At 30.1% G+C, this 24,693-nt stretch overlaps 2 protein-coding genes across 2 annotated transcripts; both read left to right on the top strand.

Moving 5' to 3' along the window:
- The first annotated feature begins 1,590 nt into the window (after positions 1 to 1,590).
- Positions 1,591 to 4,960, top strand: LOC114184854 (probable LRR receptor-like serine/threonine-protein kinase At3g47570). The gene is made up of 2 exons (XM_028072201.1): positions 1,591 to 4,276; positions 4,386 to 4,960. Exons 1-2 carry the CDS (start codon positions 1,603 to 1,605, stop codon positions 4,769 to 4,771), a joined length of 3,060 nt encoding a protein of 1,019 aa, XP_027928002.1. The 5' UTR covers positions 1,591 to 1,602; the 3' UTR covers positions 4,772 to 4,960.
- Positions 4,961 to 13,501: 8,541 nt separating this feature from the next.
- LOC114185404 lies at positions 13,502 to 18,203 on the top strand. Its single transcript, XM_028073109.1, has 7 exons — positions 13,502 to 13,799; positions 14,009 to 14,077; positions 14,208 to 14,378; positions 14,797 to 14,967; positions 15,318 to 15,527; positions 16,674 to 16,762; positions 17,222 to 18,203. The coding sequence occupies exons 1-7, from the start codon at positions 13,712 to 13,714 to the stop codon at positions 17,969 to 17,971; spliced, it is 1,548 nt and encodes a 515-aa protein (XP_027928910.1). The 5' UTR covers positions 13,502 to 13,711; the 3' UTR covers positions 17,972 to 18,203.
- The last annotated feature ends 6,490 nt before the right edge of the window (positions 18,204 to 24,693 follow it).

Here is a 24,693-nt window from a genome sequence, read left to right as displayed (position 1 = left end):
TAAAATAGATTAGACCTATAATACAAATCAATTTTAACTGGATTAATTCGATTTAGATTTTTCTATTCAATTTAAATCAGATTAAATTTAAATTTAATTTATTTTGTCAATTAGAATAATTTCAGTAAAATTAATATACATGATTATAATTAATTCTATTACACGTGGAAAAGGTCGATTTGATTTGATTTCGACCTAGGTCAATTCATGTCAACCTCTTCATTCGGTTCAACTTGGGTTTGTGCTACTTCACCATAACATTAGCTAGAACTAACTTGAATCACCTTGGACTCGAACTTGACATAGGCCCTTGTCGACTTAGCTCCTCCATGTATAGGTTAACTCAACTAAAGTCGACTTAGCTCCTCCATGTATAGGTTAACTCAACTAAAGTTGGGCTCATGTTGACTTCACCCTAAACCTTGGATGACTTATTTAGACCCTTGGCGTAGGATGACTCAGCTTGATCCTTCGGCGACTTGCTTTGACCTTCGGTTAGAACAAACATGTTTAGACATCATGTCCGAGCTGACTCACCTTAACCTCCAGTCCAAGACTGTAAGACTCGGGATGTTACAAAGATGACTCGACTTGACTTTTGGCCTTGACTGACTTAACTTGACCTTCAATTGAAGACGACTTGTCTCGATTCTTTGACTTGGGTCGACTTATCCCAATCTTCATATTAGGATATGCCAGTCATTCCTTTAGCCTAGGCCAACTCATCTCAACCTCCATATTAGGCCAACTCGGGTCGACTATTCAACCTTGGATGACTCGGCTCAACCTTCGTTCGGGACCGACCTACTCGACCTTCACTCTAGGCCAATTCATCTCAACCTTTAACCTAACCCAACTTAGCTTGACCTTTATTCCATGCCAACTTGTCTCGATTATTCGGCCTGGATCGACTCATCTCAACCTTCATATTAAGTTGGGCGAACTCAGCTTAATTTTTTTAGCTGGACCGACTCAAGTCAATTATGGGCCCGTGATGACTCAGCCCTCAACCCATGTCATCTTTCCTCGAGCTTTAGTTTGGGTAAACTTAGCTTAATCTTTACTCTAAACCAACTTGTTTTGACCTTTGACCCAAGCTAACTAAACTTGATTCTTTGGTCCAAGATGACTCGACACTATTTTTCTGCTCAAATTGACTCAACTCGACCCTGCAGTCTGAGATAACTTGACCCAACTTTTGTCTTGGATTAACTCAATCCAACTTTTAACCTAGGTCGACTCTCATGCACCTTAATTTTAGATTTTCAAAATCCAAAACATATCCAATCTAAATACAATTTAAATCCAACTAAGTAGATTGGACTTAAAATCCAAATTATAAATTTAGATTTAAAATAAATCCATTTAAATAATATAGATTGAAACTATTAATTTGAATATTTTTTATGATTTTGTGTGCTTTTTCCATCAACAATCATAGTTTAAATCCAATACACTACAATGGTAATAAAATCAAAGTGCGGAAGAACACATTTGACTTATTCTTTGATCTAGTGCAATTGCCATGCTATGAAACTCTATATAAACCTATGTAAGAATAGAAATATCATCACACAGATGCATCCTCCATTACTTGTCCACATGAATAATTTTTCTGTGATGTTATTTAAATTTTGGCCCATATATATCCCCCTCATCTCTCTCTTGGCATTGAACGCAAACATCAACGTATTTGCCTTAGGAGATGAGACTGATCACCTGTCATTGCTGAAATTCAAGGAATCCATATCTACTGATCCATATGGAATGTTGCTCTCTTGGAACACTTCTACTCACTTCTGTAATTGGCACGGAATCACATGCAATCTCACGCTTCAAAGAGTTACAGGCTTGAACTTGCATGGATACAAGTTGAAGGGATCCATATCTCCTTATGTAGGCAATCTCTCTCATTTGAGAATATTTGACCTTGGAAACAACAGCTTCCATGGCAAAATCCCTCCAGAATTGGGACGCTTGTCACAACTGCGGCTACTCTCTGTTGGAAATAACTCATTGGAAGGGAAAATTCCTACAAACTTGACGGGTTGCACTAGCCTCAAACGCTTAAGGTTGCATGGGAACAATCTCATTGGTGAAATTCCAATTCAAATCGGTTCACTTCGGAAGCTTCAATATTTGCTGCTCTATAACAACTGGTTAACCGGGGGAATCCCATCATTCTTAGGTAATCTTTTATCCCTAACTGTTCTCTCTGTGGGTACTAACAACTTAGGGGGAGATATTCCACAAGAACTATGCAATCTCAAACACTTGTTCTTTTTATCACTTCCTGTAAGCAACCTCACTGGAACATTTCCTTCTTGTCTTTATAATATTTCATCTCTTGTTGCAATCTCAGCTACAAAAAACCAGCTTAATGGTTCTCTTCCACCTAACATGTTTCACACCCTCCCCAATCTCCAAGTACTAGAACTTAGTGAAAATAAATTCTCAGGACCAATCCCACCCTCCATCACAAACTCATCTTTACTTTATATATTTGATTTGAGTTATAACCATTTTGTGGGACAAGTTCCAAGTCTGGGAAAGCTACAACATGTTTTCCTTTTGTCATTTTCTTCAAACAATCTTGGTAACAATTCAACTTATGATTTGGAGTTTCTGAAAACATTGACAAATTGTAGTGAGTTGCATGAGTTAGGTATATCCAATAATAACTTTGGAGGTCATTTACCTGATACCATGGGAAACTTATCCACTCAGCTCAGTCAACTAGCTCTTGGGGGTAATCAAATATCAGGAAAAATCCCTGCATCAATAGGAAATCTAGTTGACTTAACTCTCTTGACTATGTATGATAACCGCATGGAAGGGATTATCCCAACAACTTTTGGGAAGTTTCGAAAAATGGAAGTGTTAGGCTTAAGGGGAAACAAATTGTCGGGAGAAATAGGAGCCTTCATAGGCAACCTTAGTCATCTGTTCTATTTGGAAATGAGTGCAAATATGTTAGAAGGGACTATTCCTCCAAGCATAGGATATTGCCAGAAGTTACAATACTTAAGCCTTGCACAAAACAACCTTAAAGGAACAATACCCTTTGAGGTTTTTCATCTTTCCTCTCTGACAATCTACCTGGATTTGTCAGAAAATTCATTGAGTGGCTACATATCTAAAGAAGTGGGAAACCTTAAAAACATTGATATTCTAGATATGTCTAAGAATCATTTGTCTGGAGACATTCCTGGAACTATTGCGGAATGCATAATGTTGGAGTACCTGTTTTTGCAAGGTAATTCTTTAGATGGAATCATACCATTCTCTTTGGCATCACTCAAAGGTCTTCGGAGTTTAGACTTGTCACAAAATCGCTTGTCTGGGTCAATTCCACATGTTCTACAAAACATTTCTTTCTTGGAATATTTCAATGTATCGTATAACATGTTAGAGGGTGAGGTACCAACTGAAGGTGTGTTTCGGAATGCAAGTGAGGTGGTGGTGACTGGAAATAGTAAGCTTTGTGGGGGCATTTCAGAATTGCATCTGCCACCATGCCCTGTCAAAGGTAAGAAACTTGTAAAACACCACAAGTTTAGGCTGATACCAGTGTTAGTTAGTGTGATTGTTTTTCTTCTCATACTGTCAATTACTCTAACTTTCTACTGGATGAGGAAAAGGAGTAAGAAATCATCTTTGGATTCTCCAACAATTGACCAGTTGGCTAAAGTTTCATACCAGAGCTTACACAATGCAACAGATGGTTTCTCAACTACAAACTTGATAGGGTCTGGAAATTTTAGCTCTGTCTATAAAGGCACTCTTGAGTTAGAAGACAAAGTTGTTGCCATAAAGGTCCTAAACCTTCAAAGAAAAGGAGCTCCAAAGAGTTTCTTTGCTGAATGCAATGCGCTTAAAAATGTTAAACATCGAAATCTGGTTCCAATTTTAACATGTTGTTCCAGCACAGATTACAAAGGTCAAGAATTTAAAGCTCTAATTTTTGAGTACATGAAAAATGGGAGTTTAGAGCAATGGTTGCATCCGAGGACACTTGTAACAGATAATCCAAGAACATTGAAGCTCGACCAAAGATTAAATATCATGATTGATGTTGCTTCAGCATTGCATTATCTTCATCATGAATGTGAGCAATCTATAATCCATTGTGATTTGAAGCCAAACAATGTCCTCCTTGATGATAACATGATCGCCCATGTGAGTGATTTTGGCATAGCAAGACTTCTGTCAACTATCAACAATAAGAAATCAAGTACACTAGGCATAAAAGGGACGATTGGTTATGCTCCTCCAGGCATGTTCTAAACTCTTGAATTAGTATTTCTTTAAATTCACCTATATTTGAGGAAAACTAGTGTATTCTGGAATTAAAAATTATTGACAAATTTTATTATGTATTTTAGAGTATGGAATGGGTTCAGAGGTGTCTATGACTGGAGATGTGTATAGCTTTGGGATACTTATGCTGGAAATGCTTACTGGAAGGAGACCTACAGATGAAATCTTTGAAGATGGTCAAAATTTGCATAACTTAGTAGCAAATTCATTCCCTGAAAATCTATTACAAATTTTGGATCCATTGCTTGTAGTAAAAGAAGCAGAAATAAGCACAGAAGAAGAAATTCAGAATCTTACTCCAACTACAGAAGAGTGCTTGGTTTCACTGTTCCATATTGGACTTGCTTGTGTAGCGGAATCACCAAAAGAAAGGATCAGTATGGTGGATGTTACTAGAGAGCTGAGTAAAATCAAAAGAGCCTTTATTTCTGGTAAAGTAAATAGAAAATGAATTAATTCGCCACATATTACTACAGGGCAAATGAAAATATTCAATACTCTTGTTTTGCCAGATTTTAGTTGCAATTTCCTTTACAACAATATTGTTTTTGGCTTTGTTTCTTACCTTATAATTTCCTATATAGTTATAGTTTCATTATCTTCCATTTTGTTATGTATTCTAAAACTTCAAAATTTCGAATGTAAACTGTCTTGAATTTCAAATGTTGATGCATGATAATCAATGTTAAGGTCAAATGGCATGGCTTCATACAAGAACAGATGCGTCTGTAGTATGATGCACTGTAACATTTATCATATACAATCCATTTCTTTCTTGAATTCCAAAATTTAGTTATAATTTTATTTTTCATGAAACAAATGCGAGGGTCTTATGGGATAAGATTGAATACCTATATGCCTATAAATCAAGGAGTAACAACTTGTACTTATTGAAAAGTATTGAAAAGCTCTTTAGCCAAAAAAGGAACACTTTGATGAAGTATCTAAATTTGGGGATGTTACATGTTTTATACTCAACTTCCCTTGCCCCGACTCAGGGACTTATTCCGGTACACCCAACAAGTTTCACATGGCTTAGAAGTCAAGTCAAACATAGTTTAAATACTTTTATTTCCTTTCACTTTTTAAAGTGTCTTTTAAGAACAAAATCGTAACAAAGCTCAAACGTTCCAAAACAGACAATACATTGGGAACGTCCACAAAGTAGTTTTGACTCAATTTCATACTTATTTTTCACGCATTATAAAAAGGTTTTGATGATAAGAAATACGAATGAAATCTGTTAGATGTTTTACATGTTAGTATTCTATGCTATCAACTCTCTAACATGTGTTCTACGATGTTCTGGTATAATCATATCTTCTAATGCGTTAAAAATACACGATACTTTTTCTGCATAACGATATATATAATATAATATAAAGTTTATATGTGCTGCAATTTGCTTAAAAATAATATGTAACTTCCAACACAATTAATACATTTTTCATGTAAGGAAATACATAATTTCTTCGATGTTTAGAAATTATACTCATAATGAAACAATCAATCATAAACAAACACATATCTAGTTATATTTGAATATTATATTACATATTACATATGTTAGAAAATGATTACTTAAATAATACTAATAATAATAAAAATATAAAATGATAATAATAATAATTATTAAAGCTACTGACATGTATATGAATCAAAGAATATTAATCAGATATCAACGAGTATAATAACAATAATAAATAATAAATAAAAGATAAAAGGTAAAAGAGTAGAAATATCCTGAGTTGAGGCACGCATAACGCTATCCTTAGAGAGAAAACACCCATACTGCACAGGGCTAAACAAATATATCAATACACAATCATATGTGTTTCTTATCATATGCGTTTCTCTTCCAAGATACAACAACCCGTCAGATCGAACGAGTGCAGCGAAGGATCTTCGAACCTTATGAACATCACTGTCTTAAAGATAATATAGAAAAGATAAGAAGAACACTTTTTAGATAACTCTAGTGTTTATTATTTCTATTGTTGTTATTTTTGTTGTATCTTTCCCCATGCACCTAGGTGGTATTTATAGGTAGCAAAAGGAGACAAAGGAGTAAAGTATAATAAGAATATAGCCGTTAGCCGTAAAAATCATTAACCCATAAATTAAAGGTCTATAAAAACTTCTGTAACAGTAGAATTTTTATTTTAATTATTTATTTTTTAAATTATATTAAAATATTTCTAACAATCCCCCACATAATTTTAAAAAAAATCAAATAAAACAAAAAATATATTATCTTTTTAAACAAAATATTGTAATTCAGTGTAAGGAACCTTCCGAGTCTGATCCTTACACCTAGTGCTTATAAACTTCCACCCGAGAAAATACAGAGACTTGATTGTCTTGAACTACATCCCTTGTGACCAGGTTTTAGTAAATACCACATACAATATCGATGTTCATTATAGGTTCTAATCAGTGGGTGCATGTTACGACCTTGTGCATGTATCTTGTTTCATGAGTGTCACTTAGAGACTTGCCCATGTCTCACAATGGCGGGCCCACCATCACACTCACTAGGTAAACCCTCAAAGGGTGGTTTGTGACTCACACCCCTACAATAATTGTCATTGGATTTATTAAGAGGTATTTTATAAAATAAGCATAATAATGCACATACCTCAACCTAATTATTGTCACAATTTATAGTACACCTCGCCATAGGAATGAGACATAAAATTTAATCAAATTATTTGGTGTACTTTAGTCAACAACAACTTTGTTGTTACCCATTGAACTCCATTCCATGGGATCGCCATTCATGTGGAGATGAATGTCCATTGTTGCAACTAATTTATGGGCTATAGTCTCATTCCCCTCGACGATCAAATACTTGTTGTTGATGCATCAACTTTTGATAAGCAGATCTACAATAGTTCTTTCTGACCTGACAAAGTCAAGAGAGATAATATCATGAGTAATTAAGTTTCTACTATATTTGTCTCTCGTTCTCATATGTCAATTTCATTGACATTTTTACTAAAAATTTTAAATATAACAATTTAATTGTCAAGATGCATTAGAAAAAGGAATAATTTATGCTTGTATGGTAAATCATGACAACAATTTTTTAACATATTTCCATGATAGTTCACCTCCATCCAAGGTTAAAACATAACCATAACCAATAGGTGATTTTGTGTCACCAAAATCAATATCCAATTTACATTATCCTTCAATCATCTCAAGAAATTGGACATATTGCCATAGCTAGACGAAACACAAATAATATTACACTAGATGTCAAAACAGTGAGGTATATATTCATTCACTTCATAATATATAACCAATATTTTTTTATATATATATATTATCATTAAGAGGTATATTAACCTTTACAAGACACCCCCGCACTTTGAAATATTTTTAATGTGGTTCTTTTTTCTTTCATAACTCATAAAATGTTTATCACAACCTTTTGTGTTCAAAATATGGTAAGTTGAATATAAAGTTTCACCCTATATGATTTTATAAGCAAAGACAAGCTAGACTTGTAGAATAACATTTACCATATCAAACAAAAATCAGTTTTCTTTCTTTCGCTGCACCATTAGATTAACACCATATGAAAGCATTTTTTTTCTTTCTTTCTTTCATCAGCATTTACATGATCTTAAACATGATATCAATAATTCATTTTAATTTCATGTCATAAACAATAATTTTGAATTCATAAATTTGATAAAGATTATATTTATTATCAGTCACTTTTTTTTTTCATATAAAACACTTAAAATATATACATGATATAGAACATCTTTATCAATGATAAGAATAGACAATATTAAAGCATAAATTAATATGACAGTAAAAACATTAGCTATAGACATCACAAAAAATTAGTCAATGAGCAGGAAATTCATTTATCCATAATTTCATTTATTGTTACCAATAGAAATAGAAACAATTATACACATAAATTTTTAGGCTTAGTTGAAACTGATTAAATTATAACAATGACAAACACATTAGTTCATAAAACGTGTTTTCAGTCTTCAGCTCTATATTGTTTTTAATTTTAGAAATGAATGCAGATGAGTAATCAACAAAATAGAAATAACAAGATATTTTTCTCTCTAACAATGTTAGAAAGTGATTACTCAAATAATACTAATAATAATAAAAATATAAAATGATAATAATAGTAATTATTAAAGCTATTGACATGTATATGAATCAAAGAATATTAATCAGATATCAACGATTATAATAACAATAATAAATAATAAATAAAAGATAAAAGGTAAATGAGTAGAAATATCCTGGGTTGAGGCACGCATAGCGCTATCCTTAGAGAGAAAACGCCCCTACTGCCAGTGGTGGAACTTGAACAAAAAATGTAGGGGTACCAAATTAGTTTTGTTATATATAATTTTTTTTAGTCAGAAAAAAAGTTTTTCATCTTTTTTCTTCACATAATAGTAGAATTCAAAAAAATATTATTATCATTCACTATTATATCATGCTATTATATCATGATACCAAACCATGAATACCATTTTAGATAACCTCATCAATTTGATTTGGTGGTATTGTCACATTTGAGGTCGTTTTTCTCGAATCGCATTCTAATGAATTTTTAAATTCATTGTATATAACTCTAAGAACTTTAAAGATTTATTTTTGATTGTCTTGAATTCCTGCTTCTCATGAAATTTCTCAAGTTTAGTTAGTAAATGCATTTTTTTTTCATCTTTATCACAAACCTTCTTTAAAAAAAGAATCAATGTTTTTTTTTTTTTACTTTTTATCATAATCTTTTTAATATAAATTTATCACATCTCGCCTATTTAGAAAAAAATAAATTTATATTCACAAATCACAATTATCACAATGCAAAACATAACAAAACTCATACCACTTTAATTAAATAAGCAATATTGTATAAATTCAAAACTTAAAAAAAAAATTACCATAGGCAGCGAAAAACACAAAATCCCTAAATTTCATAATTAAAGATTATAATAATCTGGGAAAAATTATAATTAGGGTTCATACCAATTTCACAAAAGAATCCCTAAAATCATAATTAGGATTTATATTAATTTGGGATAAACATCCTAAAAAGAATCATAAATTTAACATACATAAATCATAATAAGATACTAACTTTGATATGTGAGAGATCATGCAAGAAAATATACTTCAATCTCAATCTATGTATTTCCCAACCTCTATTTCCCAATCTATCTCTTTATTTATTTCTCTTCACACACTTTCATGATAATTTACATGGTAGAAAGATCTTATAGCCAGAAAAAATCTTAATCTCTTTTATAAATCAATGTCTCCATTAATTTTTTTATTTTATCTTTTATTATTATTTTTCATTACATAAACTTAATATAAATAATATATAAATATAATTTTAAAAAATATATAAATATATATAAAAAAAAATTCAAAAAAGAATTTGGGGGAGCCATGGCTCCCCTTGTCACCATATAGTTCCGCCTCTGCCTACTGCACAAGGCTAAACAAATATATCAATACACAGTCATATGTGTTTCTTATCATATGTGTTTCTCTCCCAATATACAACAACCCGTCAGATCGATCGAGTGCAACGAAGGATCTCCGAACCTTATAAACACCACTGTCTTAAAAATAATATAAAAAAGAAAAGAAGAACACTTTTTAGATAACTCTAGTGTTTATTGTTTCTGTTGTTGTTGTTTTTATTGTATCTTTCCCTATGCACCTAGGTGGTATACAGGTAGCAAAAGGAGACAAAAGAGTAAAGTATAATAAGAATATAGCCGTTAGCCATAAAAACCATTAACCCATAAATTAAAGGTCTATAAAAACTTCAGTAACAGTAGAATTTTTATTTTAATTATTTATTTTTTAAATTATATTAAAATATTTCTAACAACATGTACATATGAAATGTTTCCTTATTTATTTATAGGTATAAATACACATTTGGTACCCAAACTTTTTCGTAAAGTTCAATGTGGTACCCGAACTTTAGGAATGTTCAATTTGGTACCCCAATTTTCTAAAGAGGTTCAATTTGGTCCTCTCCGTTAAGTTGGAGTTAACACCGTGTCCGTACAGGACACGTGTCAAGCCATGAAATTTTTATTTTTTTTTAATTTTTTTTCAAAAAATTAATTTTTTTTTCAAAAAATTTAAAAAACTGCCACGTGTCAGTTTATCATCGTGCCACGTGGCAGCTTACAAGCATGACACGTGGCAGTGTAATAGTTGTTTTCAATTTAGTACCCCAATTTAAATTTTTGGTTCAATTTAGTATCCAAATTTTTTAAAATGATCCAATTTCGTCCTTTCCTATTTGAAACCAAATTAGTAAATAAGCTTAATTATAATTTATATAAACATGTTAAAATAATTGTTTTGAATTTATACATCAAATCACTACACCTAAATATTCAAATTATTTTATTTTTTACAAGTGTAAAAAATTTCATGTATAAAAAATTACAAAGGTTAAAATGAAAAAAATAAAATAATTTAAGTATTTAGGTGAAATGATTTGATGTATATATATTATAAAAAGTTATTGTAACATGTATATATAGGTTGTAATTAAGCTTATTTACTAATTTGGTCTCAAATGGAAGATGACGAAATTGAATGATTTTAAAAAATTGGGGTACTAAATTGAACAAAAAATTTAAATTGGGATACTAAATTGAAAACAACTATTACATTGTCACGTGTCATGCTTGTAAGCTGCCACGTGGCAATTTTTTAAATTTTTTGAAAAAAAAATTAATTTTTTGAAAAAAATTAAAAAAAATAAAAATTTCATGGCTTGACACGTGTCATGTACGGACACGGTGTTAACTCCAACTTAACGGAGAGGACCAAATTGAACCTCTTTAAAAAATTGGGGTACCAAATTGAACATTCCTAAAGTTCGGATACCACATTGAACTTTCCGAAAAAGTTTGGGTACCAAATGTATATTTATACCTTATTTATACAACATGTAAAAGGAAGTGGAACCTTCTAGTGTTGATTGTCAATTTCAAACAAAATCAAGAAAAACAAAAATACTAAAAAGATTTGAAATCAAGTTATCAAACACAAAAATATATCATTGTTGAATATTACACCAAGACATAATCAAATTCTTCAAGTATATAGGAATCTTAAAGCCCTTCACTAAAAAAACATATATGAAGGAAGCATAAAAGAGAGACATAGAGTTCTACACTTAAATGTGAATTTTTTTAGTGGGAAGTGTTTAAAACCTTTGTATTTTTCATTTGGTGGAGTTACCCACCTTGTGGAATTTTTACTATATCATTTAAGAGTTAACTTTGTTATCTACTTATATGTATTTTTTATAAGTTAGGAGAGACAACTAAAAGAATACTCAAATTCTCAGTTTTAGCAAGAGATTTAGAAGGGATAACCAAGAATAATTTGTATACCTACTTTATAATTAAGTTTTCTTTTCTAGTGCTGGAACCCTTTAAGTAATTTTTCAAACATAACTCGACATAATCCAAGAATTTTAAAAATTATTGTGCTGCTATTATTGATTAGACAATTTATTTAATTGTAAATAACAACCTTATACTCTGTTCAATCTCTTCTAGAATTAGTTCATAATTTCACATTCTAATTCTAACGTCATATTATTAATTATAGATAAATCTTCGTTCGCGGTTATGATAAAAAATATTAGAAAACATCCCCATTAAAAAGTTTGTTATAAAGAAAATTGAATTGTAATAATAAAAACAAAATATTATAAACTAAGATTAGTATGTGTATATAATCATGTAGTTGGTTTAAATAATATTGAATTTAATTATCTTAAACGAGATGTTGGATTTGAACGTTGACTATTATAGCAATAGTGTTGTCCCATGATCTTGCTTAGGTTAGTTTGTGTGTGTCCAAGGGTTACTTAATAAAATTGAGAAATCCAGTTGATCACAAGAAAAAGGAAAAGAAAAGCCATTTTGATTGAAAGTATAAAAAGTATAAAAGAAGATAGAAATAAAGCATGGAGTTTGATGAGGGGGGAAATAATTTTATTAGTATAGAATTCGATATTATTATTTTTTACATATTTTTACTTATAATAGTAAAAAAACGCTATACTTATATTCATATTTTTATTTTTCATAACTTATTCTCTATTTTTCTTTAAATAAATTAAAATCCCATTTCATTATCATTTTTTATTTATTTCTACTATGTAAACTATTTTCGTCCAAAGTTATTTGTTAGCGGGTGTCCTTAAAAGAAAATTAATTTGCATTGATTTCTTCATTTTTATATTGAAAGTTAAAATAATTAAATATATTAATTAAGATGGTATAAATGCATATAACAAATTTTATAAAGAAAAAAATATCTTTTTAAATCTTTAGACAATAACATACTAATATAAAAGAATGACTTTGAAATTTTTAAGTCTCTATTAAAAAGGAAAAAAAAATCTCTAGTGACATTTCAATTGTCTCTTAGAGGGAAGGTTTCAAGGGTGAAGACAGTAAACTTTTAAAAGGTATGTCTTTAAGTTTTGCAAAAAAAAAAAATCTTCAATGATGAAATTATTACACTTTTTTGTGAAACAAATTGTCTTTATACTACTCCTTCAAATTAATTTTCTTTTTTTGTCGGAAAAGATTATCGAAAAGTCAAATAAAAGAAATTTGGTGAAGTTTCAAATTGATACTTTAATTATTTTTTTATAAAGTTTTTAGATGTTTAACACTACTTTTTTATAATTGTTATGTTAATTTAAATTTTTTTATGTTTAATTATATTTAATTTTTAACAACATTAATATATAATTATTTTCTAACTTTTATCGATGAAAATTAAATAAAATATGAAACACATGTAATATTTATGAATAATTTCTTTTTAAATAAAATAAAATTATATTAATAATGATTAAGTTAATAATTTCTTTTTAAATAAAATAAAATTATATTAATAATGATTAAGTTAAATTTAATTTAATATTATAGTTATCTATATATATATATATTTTGTTTATTGGATTGACTGTATATTAATTGTCCGTAAAAAGATTCATTTCTATTTTATGTAACAAAAAAATCATAAAAAGAATGAGAGGGAACGAAAGGAGTGAGGTGTCACCTTCCATGCTCCCCTCGAAAATCTCACTTTCCGCGTAAATGCAAAAACGAAAGTTAAATATTTACCGAAAGCACTTTACTGCGTAAGAGAGAGAGAGTGTCCCCAACAAGATGAACCAGTGGTAGTAGTAGAAGAAGAAGAACCCAATTCCTTGCTACTACTACTTTTCTTCTTCTTCTTCTACTTCTTCTACCGCTGTTTCTCAAACTGACAGCACAACCTAATTCAGCTTGTTCCTTCTATTCCTAGCTCACCTCAGTTCATTCCCAAAGTAGCTATGAAAAATCACATTCTCTTCCTGTTCTTTCTAATTGCACTTGCCCCCACTTTCTCTCTCCGCTTTCAACCTCACGCTGCTCCTGCAGGTAAACAAAATTGTTCCCCCACTTCGTCCACAGCGTCAATTTGCCATAATTTTAAATGGGTTTGCTAAATTTGTTATCTTTTTGCTTAATGGTATTGAATACCTAACTGGGTGCCTTTTTAGTCGTTCTTTCTTTTTTCTTTTTGGTTACTTTGATCAAACAATGTTAGCTTCTTTTGTTACTTTAATTAAGCAATGTTAATGAATCAGGGCCCTTGATTAAGCATCTGTCTTCGATCATCAAATGGACAAGGTCTACCTCCAAGACGCCACAATCAGGTTGTTGCTACTTTTCTACTAAGATTGAGCACTTTCAAAGGTCACGTGTTTTCGGTGTGACATGCTTATTGTTAAGGTGTTTGTGTGTGTGAATATACGTAAATGTGATTTGTTGTTCTTTCTTTTGTAGATGGGAATGTTCTTCAATTTGAAAATGGTTACGTGGTTGAGACTGTTGTCGAAGGGAACGAGATTGGGGTCATCCCTCATAGGATCCGTGTCTCTGAGGAGGATGGTGAACTCTTTGCTGTTGATGCAATTAATAGCAACATTGTTCGGATAACTCCGCCGTTGTCCCAATGTATGGCTGTTTCTCTTCTTGAGTTTTTATAATTGTTATGAGTGAATTTGATTTGTTGGGATATGGCAGTTTTGGCATTCATTCCTGGATGTCTCTATTTTTATAATTCTTTTCAATTGGTTCTGGATGTTGCTAGTGAGAATGATGGTAAAAAGATTGAAAGAGAAAAGGAACACGAGTTTTGGTCCCTTGCCTGGTTCAAGTTAGCGGAAAATTGATAGTTGGGGTGGGGGAGGAATCTAAGTCTTAGCTTTATATGATATATTGTCCGGGGGTTTCTCTAAACAGTTTTGGTAAGTGAATGTTATATGACATGTTAAACACAATCTGGGATTGATTGAAAATTTAAATGAATTTATTTTTCTGGATAGGGCTTACCTAATTCCTTCTGCTATCTATTTGTGCTACCTGGCTGCAGATAGTAGAGGAAGATTGGTGGCAGGGTCATTTCAGGGATACACTGGTCATGTGGATGGAAAACCAAGTGATGCTCGTTTCAATCATCCCAAAGGCATAACAGTGGATGATAAGGGGAATGTTTATGTTGCTGATACTCAGAATCTTGCTATCAGAAAGATTGGAGATTCTGGTATGTGATAATGAGTTGCAGCTTACAATAGTTCAAGATCTATTTATTAGTCATGACTAACACGATGTTTTGGTAACGGACGATATTAGAATGGAATTTGAACATAAAATGTGTCCACAGCAATGTTACTAGTACACTAAGATGCAATCCTGGAATTCTTTTTGCTGGAACCTACTAAAACTGTTTGACATAAGAATTCCCCAGCCCAGTATCATGGCATAATGCTAATTCCTTCATTCAAACACTGCTGCCACTGGTTATGGGATCTTAATGTATTGGGAGAATTGTCATTGAGAATGGTGAAAAAGGATATGATTACTTTTTTGTTGATCTTTGTGAGTATTTTTTAGGTGTGACGACCATTGCTGGTGGAAAATCAAATGTCGCAGGATACAGAGATGGGCCTAGTGAGGATGCCAAGTTCTCGAATGATTTTGATGTGGTATATGTTCGACCCACCTGTTCCTTGTTGGTCATTGATAGAGGAAATGCTGCTCTTCGGCAAATCTCTCTTGACCAGGAAGACTGTGATTATCAGTCTAATTCAATTTCCAGTACAGGTTTATATTCTTATCTTGTTGATTATTCAGACTCTGTAAATATCCTTGTATTGTTTAATAGATAACCTTGTTTCCTCGAATAGCATATTCTTTCATCCAGTGATTCTAATCCCTTAACTTCGGGGATTGATCCTGTTGGTCTTGTATACAAACATAACAGTGTACAGCTTATTCATGTAAATCAATCAATAAGATACAACATATTCAAATTGAAGTTGGTGTGACAGCTCTCTGATTCAAACTTAATATCTTTGTTGAATAGTGCCTCCACCATCGGCCTCAGAAGTACTTTTATGTTTGATATGTATTATAGTTGAATATAATAATTTCTGCTGATATAAGATGCAAACACTGTGCTGCGTTTTCCTTTACCCTCAAGCATGCAGTGATAAGACATGAAAGTTTTGAATGCTTTATGCTTCATTGAAGAACCAAACTTCTAGTCTCTGCAACGTGTGATTTAGATGTTAAAGTTATGTTTTTGAATTTGAATATCACCTATGAACAAGGAAAAAAAGGAAATCAGAACCAAAGGCATTAAATATGAGTTGTGGTGAAAGAAAAGAGAAAAAATTATGTCGGCTGCATCACTATTTGTCACTATGGTGACTGCTACGAACATTATTGGCTCTACAGTTTCAGCTTAGACTGTTTACTTGCATATCTCCCATGGCATATTTAGTTAAGCTGGGAATGGGGAGGGTAGCTTTGGATGCATCCCAATTTGAAATGGTAGCCTTACCTTGTAGAATTCCATTTTCAAATTTAAGGGAACATCTCCTACCCTCATGAACTGGACTTGTGAGGCAGACGCATGAAATGATGTCACTTCATGTGGGTTTAGTTCATCCAACTGATGTGTTTGCCCAGATCTGGTCTTAAATCCCTTGGCTATGGTCAATAAATGCAATTGAAAATGCCAGTTGGACAAATATTTTTGGCAGTTCTGATTTATTGTTTATCAGAAGATTGTTCTTTAATGTGTTGGTGTTACTGGAAAATCTGAATTAGCTGTATTTAGCATGGAAGTGAAGCAATGAGGAAATGTGCAAATCTGAAAACTGAAGACTTGATTGCATTCTTTTGGATACTCTATATCTCTATTTAACTTCTGATTTTAGTCTATTTTGTGGGTTTTTCATGCAGATATCCTTACAGTTGTTGGTGCTGTTATAGTAGGATATGCTACATGTATGCTTCAGCAGGGATTTGGATCCTCTTTCTTCTCAAAAACAGTATGTTTTGCTTAATATAATTCTTTAAACAGAAATTTCAGAATTGTGACATTTTGCCTGTTGTAGCTTCCCAACATTTTGTCTTTTGGAACCATGTTATGCCTTGTGAGTTGCAAAAGGGAGGACTTTTCCTTTGTACCAGAAATATTTGTACAGGAAACAACACAGGCAACAAATAACATGTTGTCTCTATTGCTTCTGGTATAACTCGTTAAAATAGAAAATAAAGTGAAACCAAGCTATCATTTTTGTAATTATTTGTGAAAAGGGGAAATAAAAACCGAATATTTTCTCAAATCAAGGAGACCCTAAATTCCGTCCTTTTGCTAGAAAATCTTATTTTTCTTTGGGCTTTAGTATGCATATTTTAAATGTTATGTGGTGCTGTTCACTCTAAAAAAATATTTCACGTTCACCCTTGCTAATTGGTTAATTAATTACACTGCACAAATGCTGCAGAGACCATCAGAAAAAGAGTTTAAAGGACCAGCAAGCAATGAGAAACACATGCCAATCCTGGAGAGCAGTAAAGAGGAGCCGGGATGGCCGTCTTTTGGACAGCTCATTGTTGATCTTTCTAAGCTTTCCCTTGAAGCATTAGCTGGTGCATTCACTCAATTCATACCTTCACATTTCAGACCTGACATCTCCAAGAGAGGCTTAACACCGCTGAAAGATCGTCTTGTGATGCCTGAAGATGAAGCACAGCCTCCATTGATCAACAGGCAAAATGTTCAAGGGCATACACCTCTTACCAAAAATCAGCTGCCACCACAGCTCCACACTCCTCTTAGTGATAGTCGGATGGCACCACATGTTCATACTCCTCCTATCGATAATCGACTCGTGCCAAATGTCCATACTCCAAGCACAGCAGAGAAATATTCAGAAATGAAGCCCCCCAAGATAAAATCAAGCAGTTTCAAGGACCCTTCTCTGTCAAGCAAGCACCGATCATCAAAACGACCCGATTATGCAGAGTTTTATGGATCTACTGAGATTCCTCCGTACTCCAAATCTAAGAGCCAGAAAGAAAGGCCAAGACATAGGCAAAGAGAAAAGAGTGGAGAATTTGTTATGGGGGCAGTTGGAACTGAGGCTAAAGCTGTTGAACCAAGGGCTGTTGACCATAATAATCCAAAGTTTGACCATTACAGTATGAGGACTAAGTATGCTTCTGAGGAGACCTTCCGATTCAACTCCAAGTAAAAAAGTTTTGTATGACTTATTTTTCACTAGCATTATTGGACCATTATATTGAATATCTGCACCTACATCTGTTTTAAGTTTGTCTATACTTGAAGCTGTATTATAAGCAAATGCTCTGTGCTTAGTGAATCATGCGAGTGGAAGGATTAATTTTGACCCATTTGCAGAACAATTTGTGAAAAAATTAGCATCCCCAAAGTTGTTCAGTTTCAAGGACATTGCTCCCTTTTAACATTGTAGATGATCAATTACAGTGTGTTTGGTATTTTCTTCAGACAATTTCACACAGGCTTAGAGAGAAATCCATCTCATTGGGAACTAAATCAACCAATTCATCTGCATTTCCGTTAAAAATGAGGCTATCTTCAGATAAATGAGCTTCACTATATAAAGGTGCCAAAACATTATGTTGCTTATCAATTTAAATTCTAACTAAATCTTCAAAAGCATATAGAGTTGTGAAATTTTAGTTGTGTCGAATGTTAAATAGTATATAATTAAGCAGATGAATTCTTATAATTTAGTCAAATATCATAACTTAAAAAAATTGATATTGTATAAAAGTCTAAGCATCTAGTTTGTAGAATACTGTTACTGAGCAGTGCTAACATGAAACATCAAGCATATGAAGTTAGCAGATAATATTAAACAAGCAATTTCATGTATGCAATTTAATGAGAAAATGGATTGGTGACAGAAAAAGGTAAGCTTTCCACCAAAGTAACCCAAAAAATGTTGAGAGATAAGAAAGAACAAACTCTTATTATTGTGCTTCGAGTATGTCATTGCAAGGAATTTGTAATTAAGTTACTCTCTTGTGTTTAATTTGAACTCTTACCTTTTTTATAGTTTTTTTTTTTTGAGTTTTAAATTGGCAAAAATAAAACAATTTAGCAACATTGTAATTAAAGTAGTAAATTGAAAATAAGTTGTTAGTGGTGAGTAATGGTCAACAAACATAAATATTTAATAAAGGAGACATATTTTCTTTTAAAGCATTTCGTCTTTCATATATTCTGTATCATGATTATTATTAGTTTTTTGTCAGATTGAATATTTATTTGAGACAAATAATACTTGAAAATAAAAATGTTATAAAAATCTATCAAATTTTTATATTTTTATAAATAAAGATTCGAAATAGAGTTGATTTCAGAGAGATGGTATAGAAACATCGTGTAAATATATGTTTATAAAAATAAAGATAAAAAATATTAATAGTAGTAAAAAAAAGAGATAAAATACAGTATTAAAATAAAAAATCATAAAATGTAAAAGAAATAAATTTTTGAAGTAAAAGATTCAAAATATAATGATTAAAAATATTGTAATAAGTTATAACTTATGATTTGTCAGAACTTTTTATGAACTTATAGTCTTTCAAATTTTAAATCATATTACAACAAAATATAAAAGTTTAATTATATTTTACATCATGATAAATTTGAAAATTTAGAAACTTTAAGTTGAGATTTTATTAAATTATCGTAGTCTATTGAGTCTTTAAAATTAAAAAAAAAATGTTAATTGAGTTCCTGCCGTTAGATTTTTCCATTACCTATATTGTCCAAACCTGTTTCCGTTTTGACAGAGAATCCCTGCATTAACTGAGTATAGGTATGGGTATGGAGAATCTCTGACTTTTTCAATTGGGTATGGAGATATACATGTTAAAAGGGGGAGCCTCCTCAATCCCCGACTTTTAGGCATTGTCAAGGTGAAAAGTTCCTCGTCTATTGTGATAAAGAATAATTGTTGGTTGAAGTATTCCCATATTTTGAATTTATTGCATGTTTGTTCACTAAAAAGGAAGTAAAATGTGCATTTTTCATTTTTTCTGCATAAATTAATCCATTAGAATAGCTTCAAATTGATTAAAATGGATTGTTGTTGTGATTGTGTGTTTTGAGTGCTTGATTAAAATTATGTGCCTTGATTGCTACTAATCACCTTCTGTTGAGATGCACGTGTTGCTGTTATACTGTGTTTTGATAATGTGATTGAAATTGCATACTTTGATTGTTATTAAACCACATTCTGCTGATTTGTATTATGTGTTTTACTCGTTAGCTAATCCATTAGGTAATTCTCTAATCGATTATTGTTTTCTTGTTATGGCTCATTTGCTTTTAAACTCTACATAATCCATTAAATTAGTCATCTGCTAGTATTGTAATCCTTAACTGATTGTATGCACTCTGATCTTAACCTGGTTTCATATTGTGTTGCTAATTACACTTGTTGCACTTTTAATAGTGTCATAATCTATACTGTTATTTTGTGATGTTCCATGCCTGTGCATGTTTGGTTATGTCACACCCTTCTGCTCTTTTTGCTAATGTCCAAAAAGGGAGAAAGGTCTTGTCTTGTTTCTCTACTGTAGGATCAAATTGGACATCATAAAAAAAGGAAGATTGTTGAAAGGGGGAGCCTGCTTAATCCAACAAAGCTGATTTTGATAATGTCCAAAGTCATACAAACACCTTGTATCACTATTTTAGGCTTAGTCCTGAACTTATCATTTGTATAGGTGTTATATATCTAGGTTTACATGTAAGCCAAGCTTGAACTGTATAGATGAGTTGTCAATCTATTGAATATGTCAAATGCAAAACTTATTAATGGATTGAATATTTAACTAATGGATTATCAGAAGGCACTACACTGATGAAGTGAAAATTCACCCACGATAATCGATTAGGTAAATTCCCTAATCCACTAATCTCATCAGCAAAACTCTGATTTAAAAACATATTTGAAATCATTTTGAAAATTATGCATCACTAAATCAAGAAGAGATTTTTCTAAGAGATTTTTTTTAGATTGAGATTCGTAGAGTTCTTGCTTTCTTGGGAGATCATTCAATTGGACATTCAAGAAGATTTATGATGGATTCAATCTTGGAGGATCAAGCCTGACATTAGGATCAAGTGTCACATTTGAACATTCATTAGGTGTATTCGTTCCTTGTTCTCTTTTGAATTGTATTTTTGTTCACTGTTGATTCACTGTGTGAGTGAATGTCTAGGTGCAATTGTGTGGAGGCATTGCATTTAGGGGAAGTTCTTGATTTGTAGATCAAGCTCCTTAGTCTTTAGGGTCTTGAATTATATAGATGTTCTTGTAATTCTTGTAACTCTATTGATTTAGTGAAATTCTCCTAAGCTCGGGTTGCTTAGGAGAAGACTGAACGTAGATTCATCTTGAATCGAACCAATATAAAAATTGTTGTATTCTCTTACTTCTTTCATCTTTTATACCTTTTCTCATTGATTAAATCAATCCATTAAATACAGAATTGGAAAACTAGTTATTAGGGTTACAAAGATTAAAAAGATAGTATTCAAGAATCTCTTAAATTCAGTGAAAGATTAAATAACCAATTCACTCCCTCTTGGTTGGGTTATATTAGACACATCTATTTTAACAGTACATATCCGTCTGCCCCGTCTTCGTCCCCACACCCGCCATAATACCCGTCCCTACCATATCACGTCACCTTTTAAATTATTAAAATATTTATAGTAAATTAAGTAATTTATATATATATATATATATATATATATATATATATATATATATTACTACACAATTTTTATTTTTTATTTCTCCTAATTTTTTGGTTTCTCATGAAATTCATTTGCATCTCCGATATATTTTTCATCTCATAATAACCTTTATGCAATTATGTTCAATTAATATATGTCAATTAATTTTTTGGGTTAAGTATGATTTTAGTCCCTAAACTTTGATCCAAAATTGGAATTCGTCCCTGGTCGAAACTTTGATAAATTTTGGTCCCTAAACTTTAAAAATGAATGAATATAGTCCTTTTAACCCAATTTTGTTAACTTTTTTTTAGGTTTCAAATACATTTCTTAGTAAATATTTAGCCGAGAATGTGTTAAACGGCGTAAACAACTCCAATATTTACTTAGAAATGCGTTATATTCTTTTTTATATCTCACATATGAATAATTATATTCTTTTTTAATATTTTTATTTATTGTATATTTTCCTTTTACATGAGAATGTTTAACGCTCTTAATTTAAGTGTTCAATATCATAAAACTGTCATTTATTAGGTAATATAAAAAAAAACTTATTTTCTTTACTCTATTATTGTTAATTTTTGTTTCATTTAAAAAAATTATTTTGTTTCACTAAATCAATTTTCATTATTTCTCAACTATTGACTATGTTGGTATTTGAAAAGTTTATCTAAGATATTTTTCATCTCATCATACCCTTAATTATATATTTATCTTCCCTTGTACGATTTCATTTAATAGTCTCTCAAGTTGTTTCTAAAACACACATTTGATAATACTTTAACATTTTTATTTGTTGTTTATTTTTATTATGTAGAATAATATTTTGATGTATTCTATATAATTGTTTTTATTTTCTAACTCATTATCACACTGTAGTTTTGTCACTATTGTATAAATAAATTTTATTTACTATAATATAAATTTAATGTAATTTTCATGAATTTATTTTATCACTATTCAACATATATTGAAGTTCAAAAGAGACAAGATATATGTTAAAATTTTATTATTATTAGTTTAATTTTTTTCTTTACATGATTTTGATCAAGTGATGTATTATAATTTTTATTAATGTATAAAAAAGAGATTCATTAGAATTTAAAAAAATTGAAGTAAACACATATTTAAAATATAATTTAATTTGAATATTTGTTTTTCTTTTATATTTTTTAAAATATTTTTAAATTTTATCAACTACTTTTTATTAATGTTTGCAAATTTAATAAATGTTTGGTTCTCATGAAATTTTATTTGCTATTCTAATTTGAAATATATACAATTATAATTTTTTTCTAAATATTTGATATCAAAGAAGTAACCATCCTCTTAATATTGAATATTTGATAACATTATGTTTTCTTTACCGTAACTTTTCATCATTTCATAAAAATTAATTAATTAATATTGAAATAATAAGAAAGCGGGTACAAGTATGGATACGAGTATATACCCGTTACCCGATGGGATGAGGATGAGACAAAAGTTTGATACCATTTGTTTTGGGTATGGGGATGAGAATGCATTTTTTTTTCTATAGGGATGTGTATGGAATAACGAAATGCCTTCTTGCCATCCCTCACACTAAGTAAATATAATTGTCACATGATACATCTATCTCTCTCAAGGATTGCTGATACATTCTTGTAAATTATCATAATGACGATAATCTTTCACAAGGATTTATAGTTGTATTTACCAAAAACTATACTTAAAGCTAAATAAAATTATAAATTTATAAAATATAAAATTAAAACATAAAAAATACATAATATTACAAAAATAAAAAATATATAAATTATCAAATATAAAATAAAAATATATATTTTTATGATTTAAAAAAATTATAATTTTATAATTTTATAAATTCACAACTTAATGATTTTATAATTGTATAGTTTTTAATTTTATAATTTTGTAATTTTACGATATATAATTATATAATTTTATAAAATTAAAAAGTATAAAATTATAAAATCATTAAATTATATATTTATTAAATTATATATTTTTAACATATTTTATTTTTAAATTTTTTAATATATTTATATCTATATATAAATTAATATTTTTCTTTTTTGTCAATTTTATCTTTTAAATAAGTTTTTCAAATTGAAATAATTATTTTATTAATCTTTTAAGTGATCATTTGTTTAATTAAACTACTTTTTTAATTTGACTGGTTTTTTAAATATAATTATGATAAATGAAAATTAATTATGGTAAAATTATAAAAACTATTTATATTTAATTATATGAAAAAATATGTTTTTTTTCCCTAAGTTTGACCTTAATTTATAAATGGTTCCTAGTTGAAACTTGGTTATTGTTTGATCCTACACTTTTAAATCATTATTTTTGGTCCTTATGTTTGGAGGGCGTTAAAATTAACAAACAGTGTGTCACGTGTTATTCAATTTATAAAATAGAAAACGCTAGCCAACATTTTTCACAAAAATTGGAAAAAATATTTTTTTGTCCCTGAAGTTTGAACTTAATATGGAAATGATCTCTAGTCAAAACATAGTCATTTTGCTCTCTACACATTCAAATAATTATTAATATATAATAATAATAATGTTATATAATTATTAATAGTATTATTATTATTATATATTATTATTAAAAATATTAAAATAAATAAAAATATTATAGTTATTATTAATATTAATAATAATTATATAATAATAATAATATTAATATATTAATAATAATATAAATAATAATTAATAATATTAATATATCAACAATAATACTAATAATAATTATTAATATAAGAATGACAATAATAATTTTATTATTTTTTATTATCATACAAAATTAAATACAATGATTTTGTTTGTTTATATAAAAGTTATTTTTGGTTTAATTACTACTTGTGTTCCACTTTTCGTTTAAAAATATCATGTTGGTCGTCAAGTTTTTATAATTTCAATTTAGTTTCGCTTTTTGAAAAATTCATACAATTTGATTTTTTTTATTAAATTTCTTGAAATGGATCAAATTTTTTTCATCAAAATTAAAGTTGTGAATAAGAATTGTTTACTTTGTTAATGACATAATCCTGGTGTTAATTTTGATGAAAATGTTTTGATCCGCTTCAAAAACTTTAACAAAAAGGACTAAATTGCATCAATTTTTTAAAAATCGAGATCAAATTAAGACTAAAAA

Source organism: Vigna unguiculata, chromosome 5 (assembly GCF_004118075.2).
Source record: "Vigna unguiculata cultivar IT97K-499-35 chromosome 5, ASM411807v1, whole genome shotgun sequence".
Taxonomy (NCBI): Eukaryota; Viridiplantae; Streptophyta; class Magnoliopsida; order Fabales; family Fabaceae; genus Vigna; species Vigna unguiculata.
The sequence above is the reverse complement of the archived record's forward strand: the minus strand, read 5'-3'. Positions and strand labels throughout refer to the sequence as shown.

Excerpts from the sequence above, each read along its gene's own strand:
- LOC114184854 (XM_028072201.1), top strand. The coding sequence starts at position 1,603 with ATGAATAATTTTTCTGTGATGTTATTTAAATTTTGGCCCATATATATC. Across the intron at positions 4,277-4,385 it reads GATTGGTTATGCTCCTCCAG|AGTATGGAATGGGTTCAGAG; the intron begins GCATGTTCTAAA and ends TATGTATTTTAG.
- LOC114185404 (XM_028073109.1), top strand. The coding sequence starts at position 13,712 with ATGAAAAATCACATTCTCTTCCTGTTCTTTCTAATTGCACTTGCCCCC. Across the intron at positions 14,379-14,796 it reads AACTCCGCCGTTGTCCCAAT|ATAGTAGAGGAAGATTGGTG; the intron begins GTATGGCTGTTT and ends ACCTGGCTGCAG. Across the intron at positions 15,528-16,673 it reads TAATTCAATTTCCAGTACAG|ATATCCTTACAGTTGTTGGT; the intron begins GTTTATATTCTT and ends TTTTTCATGCAG.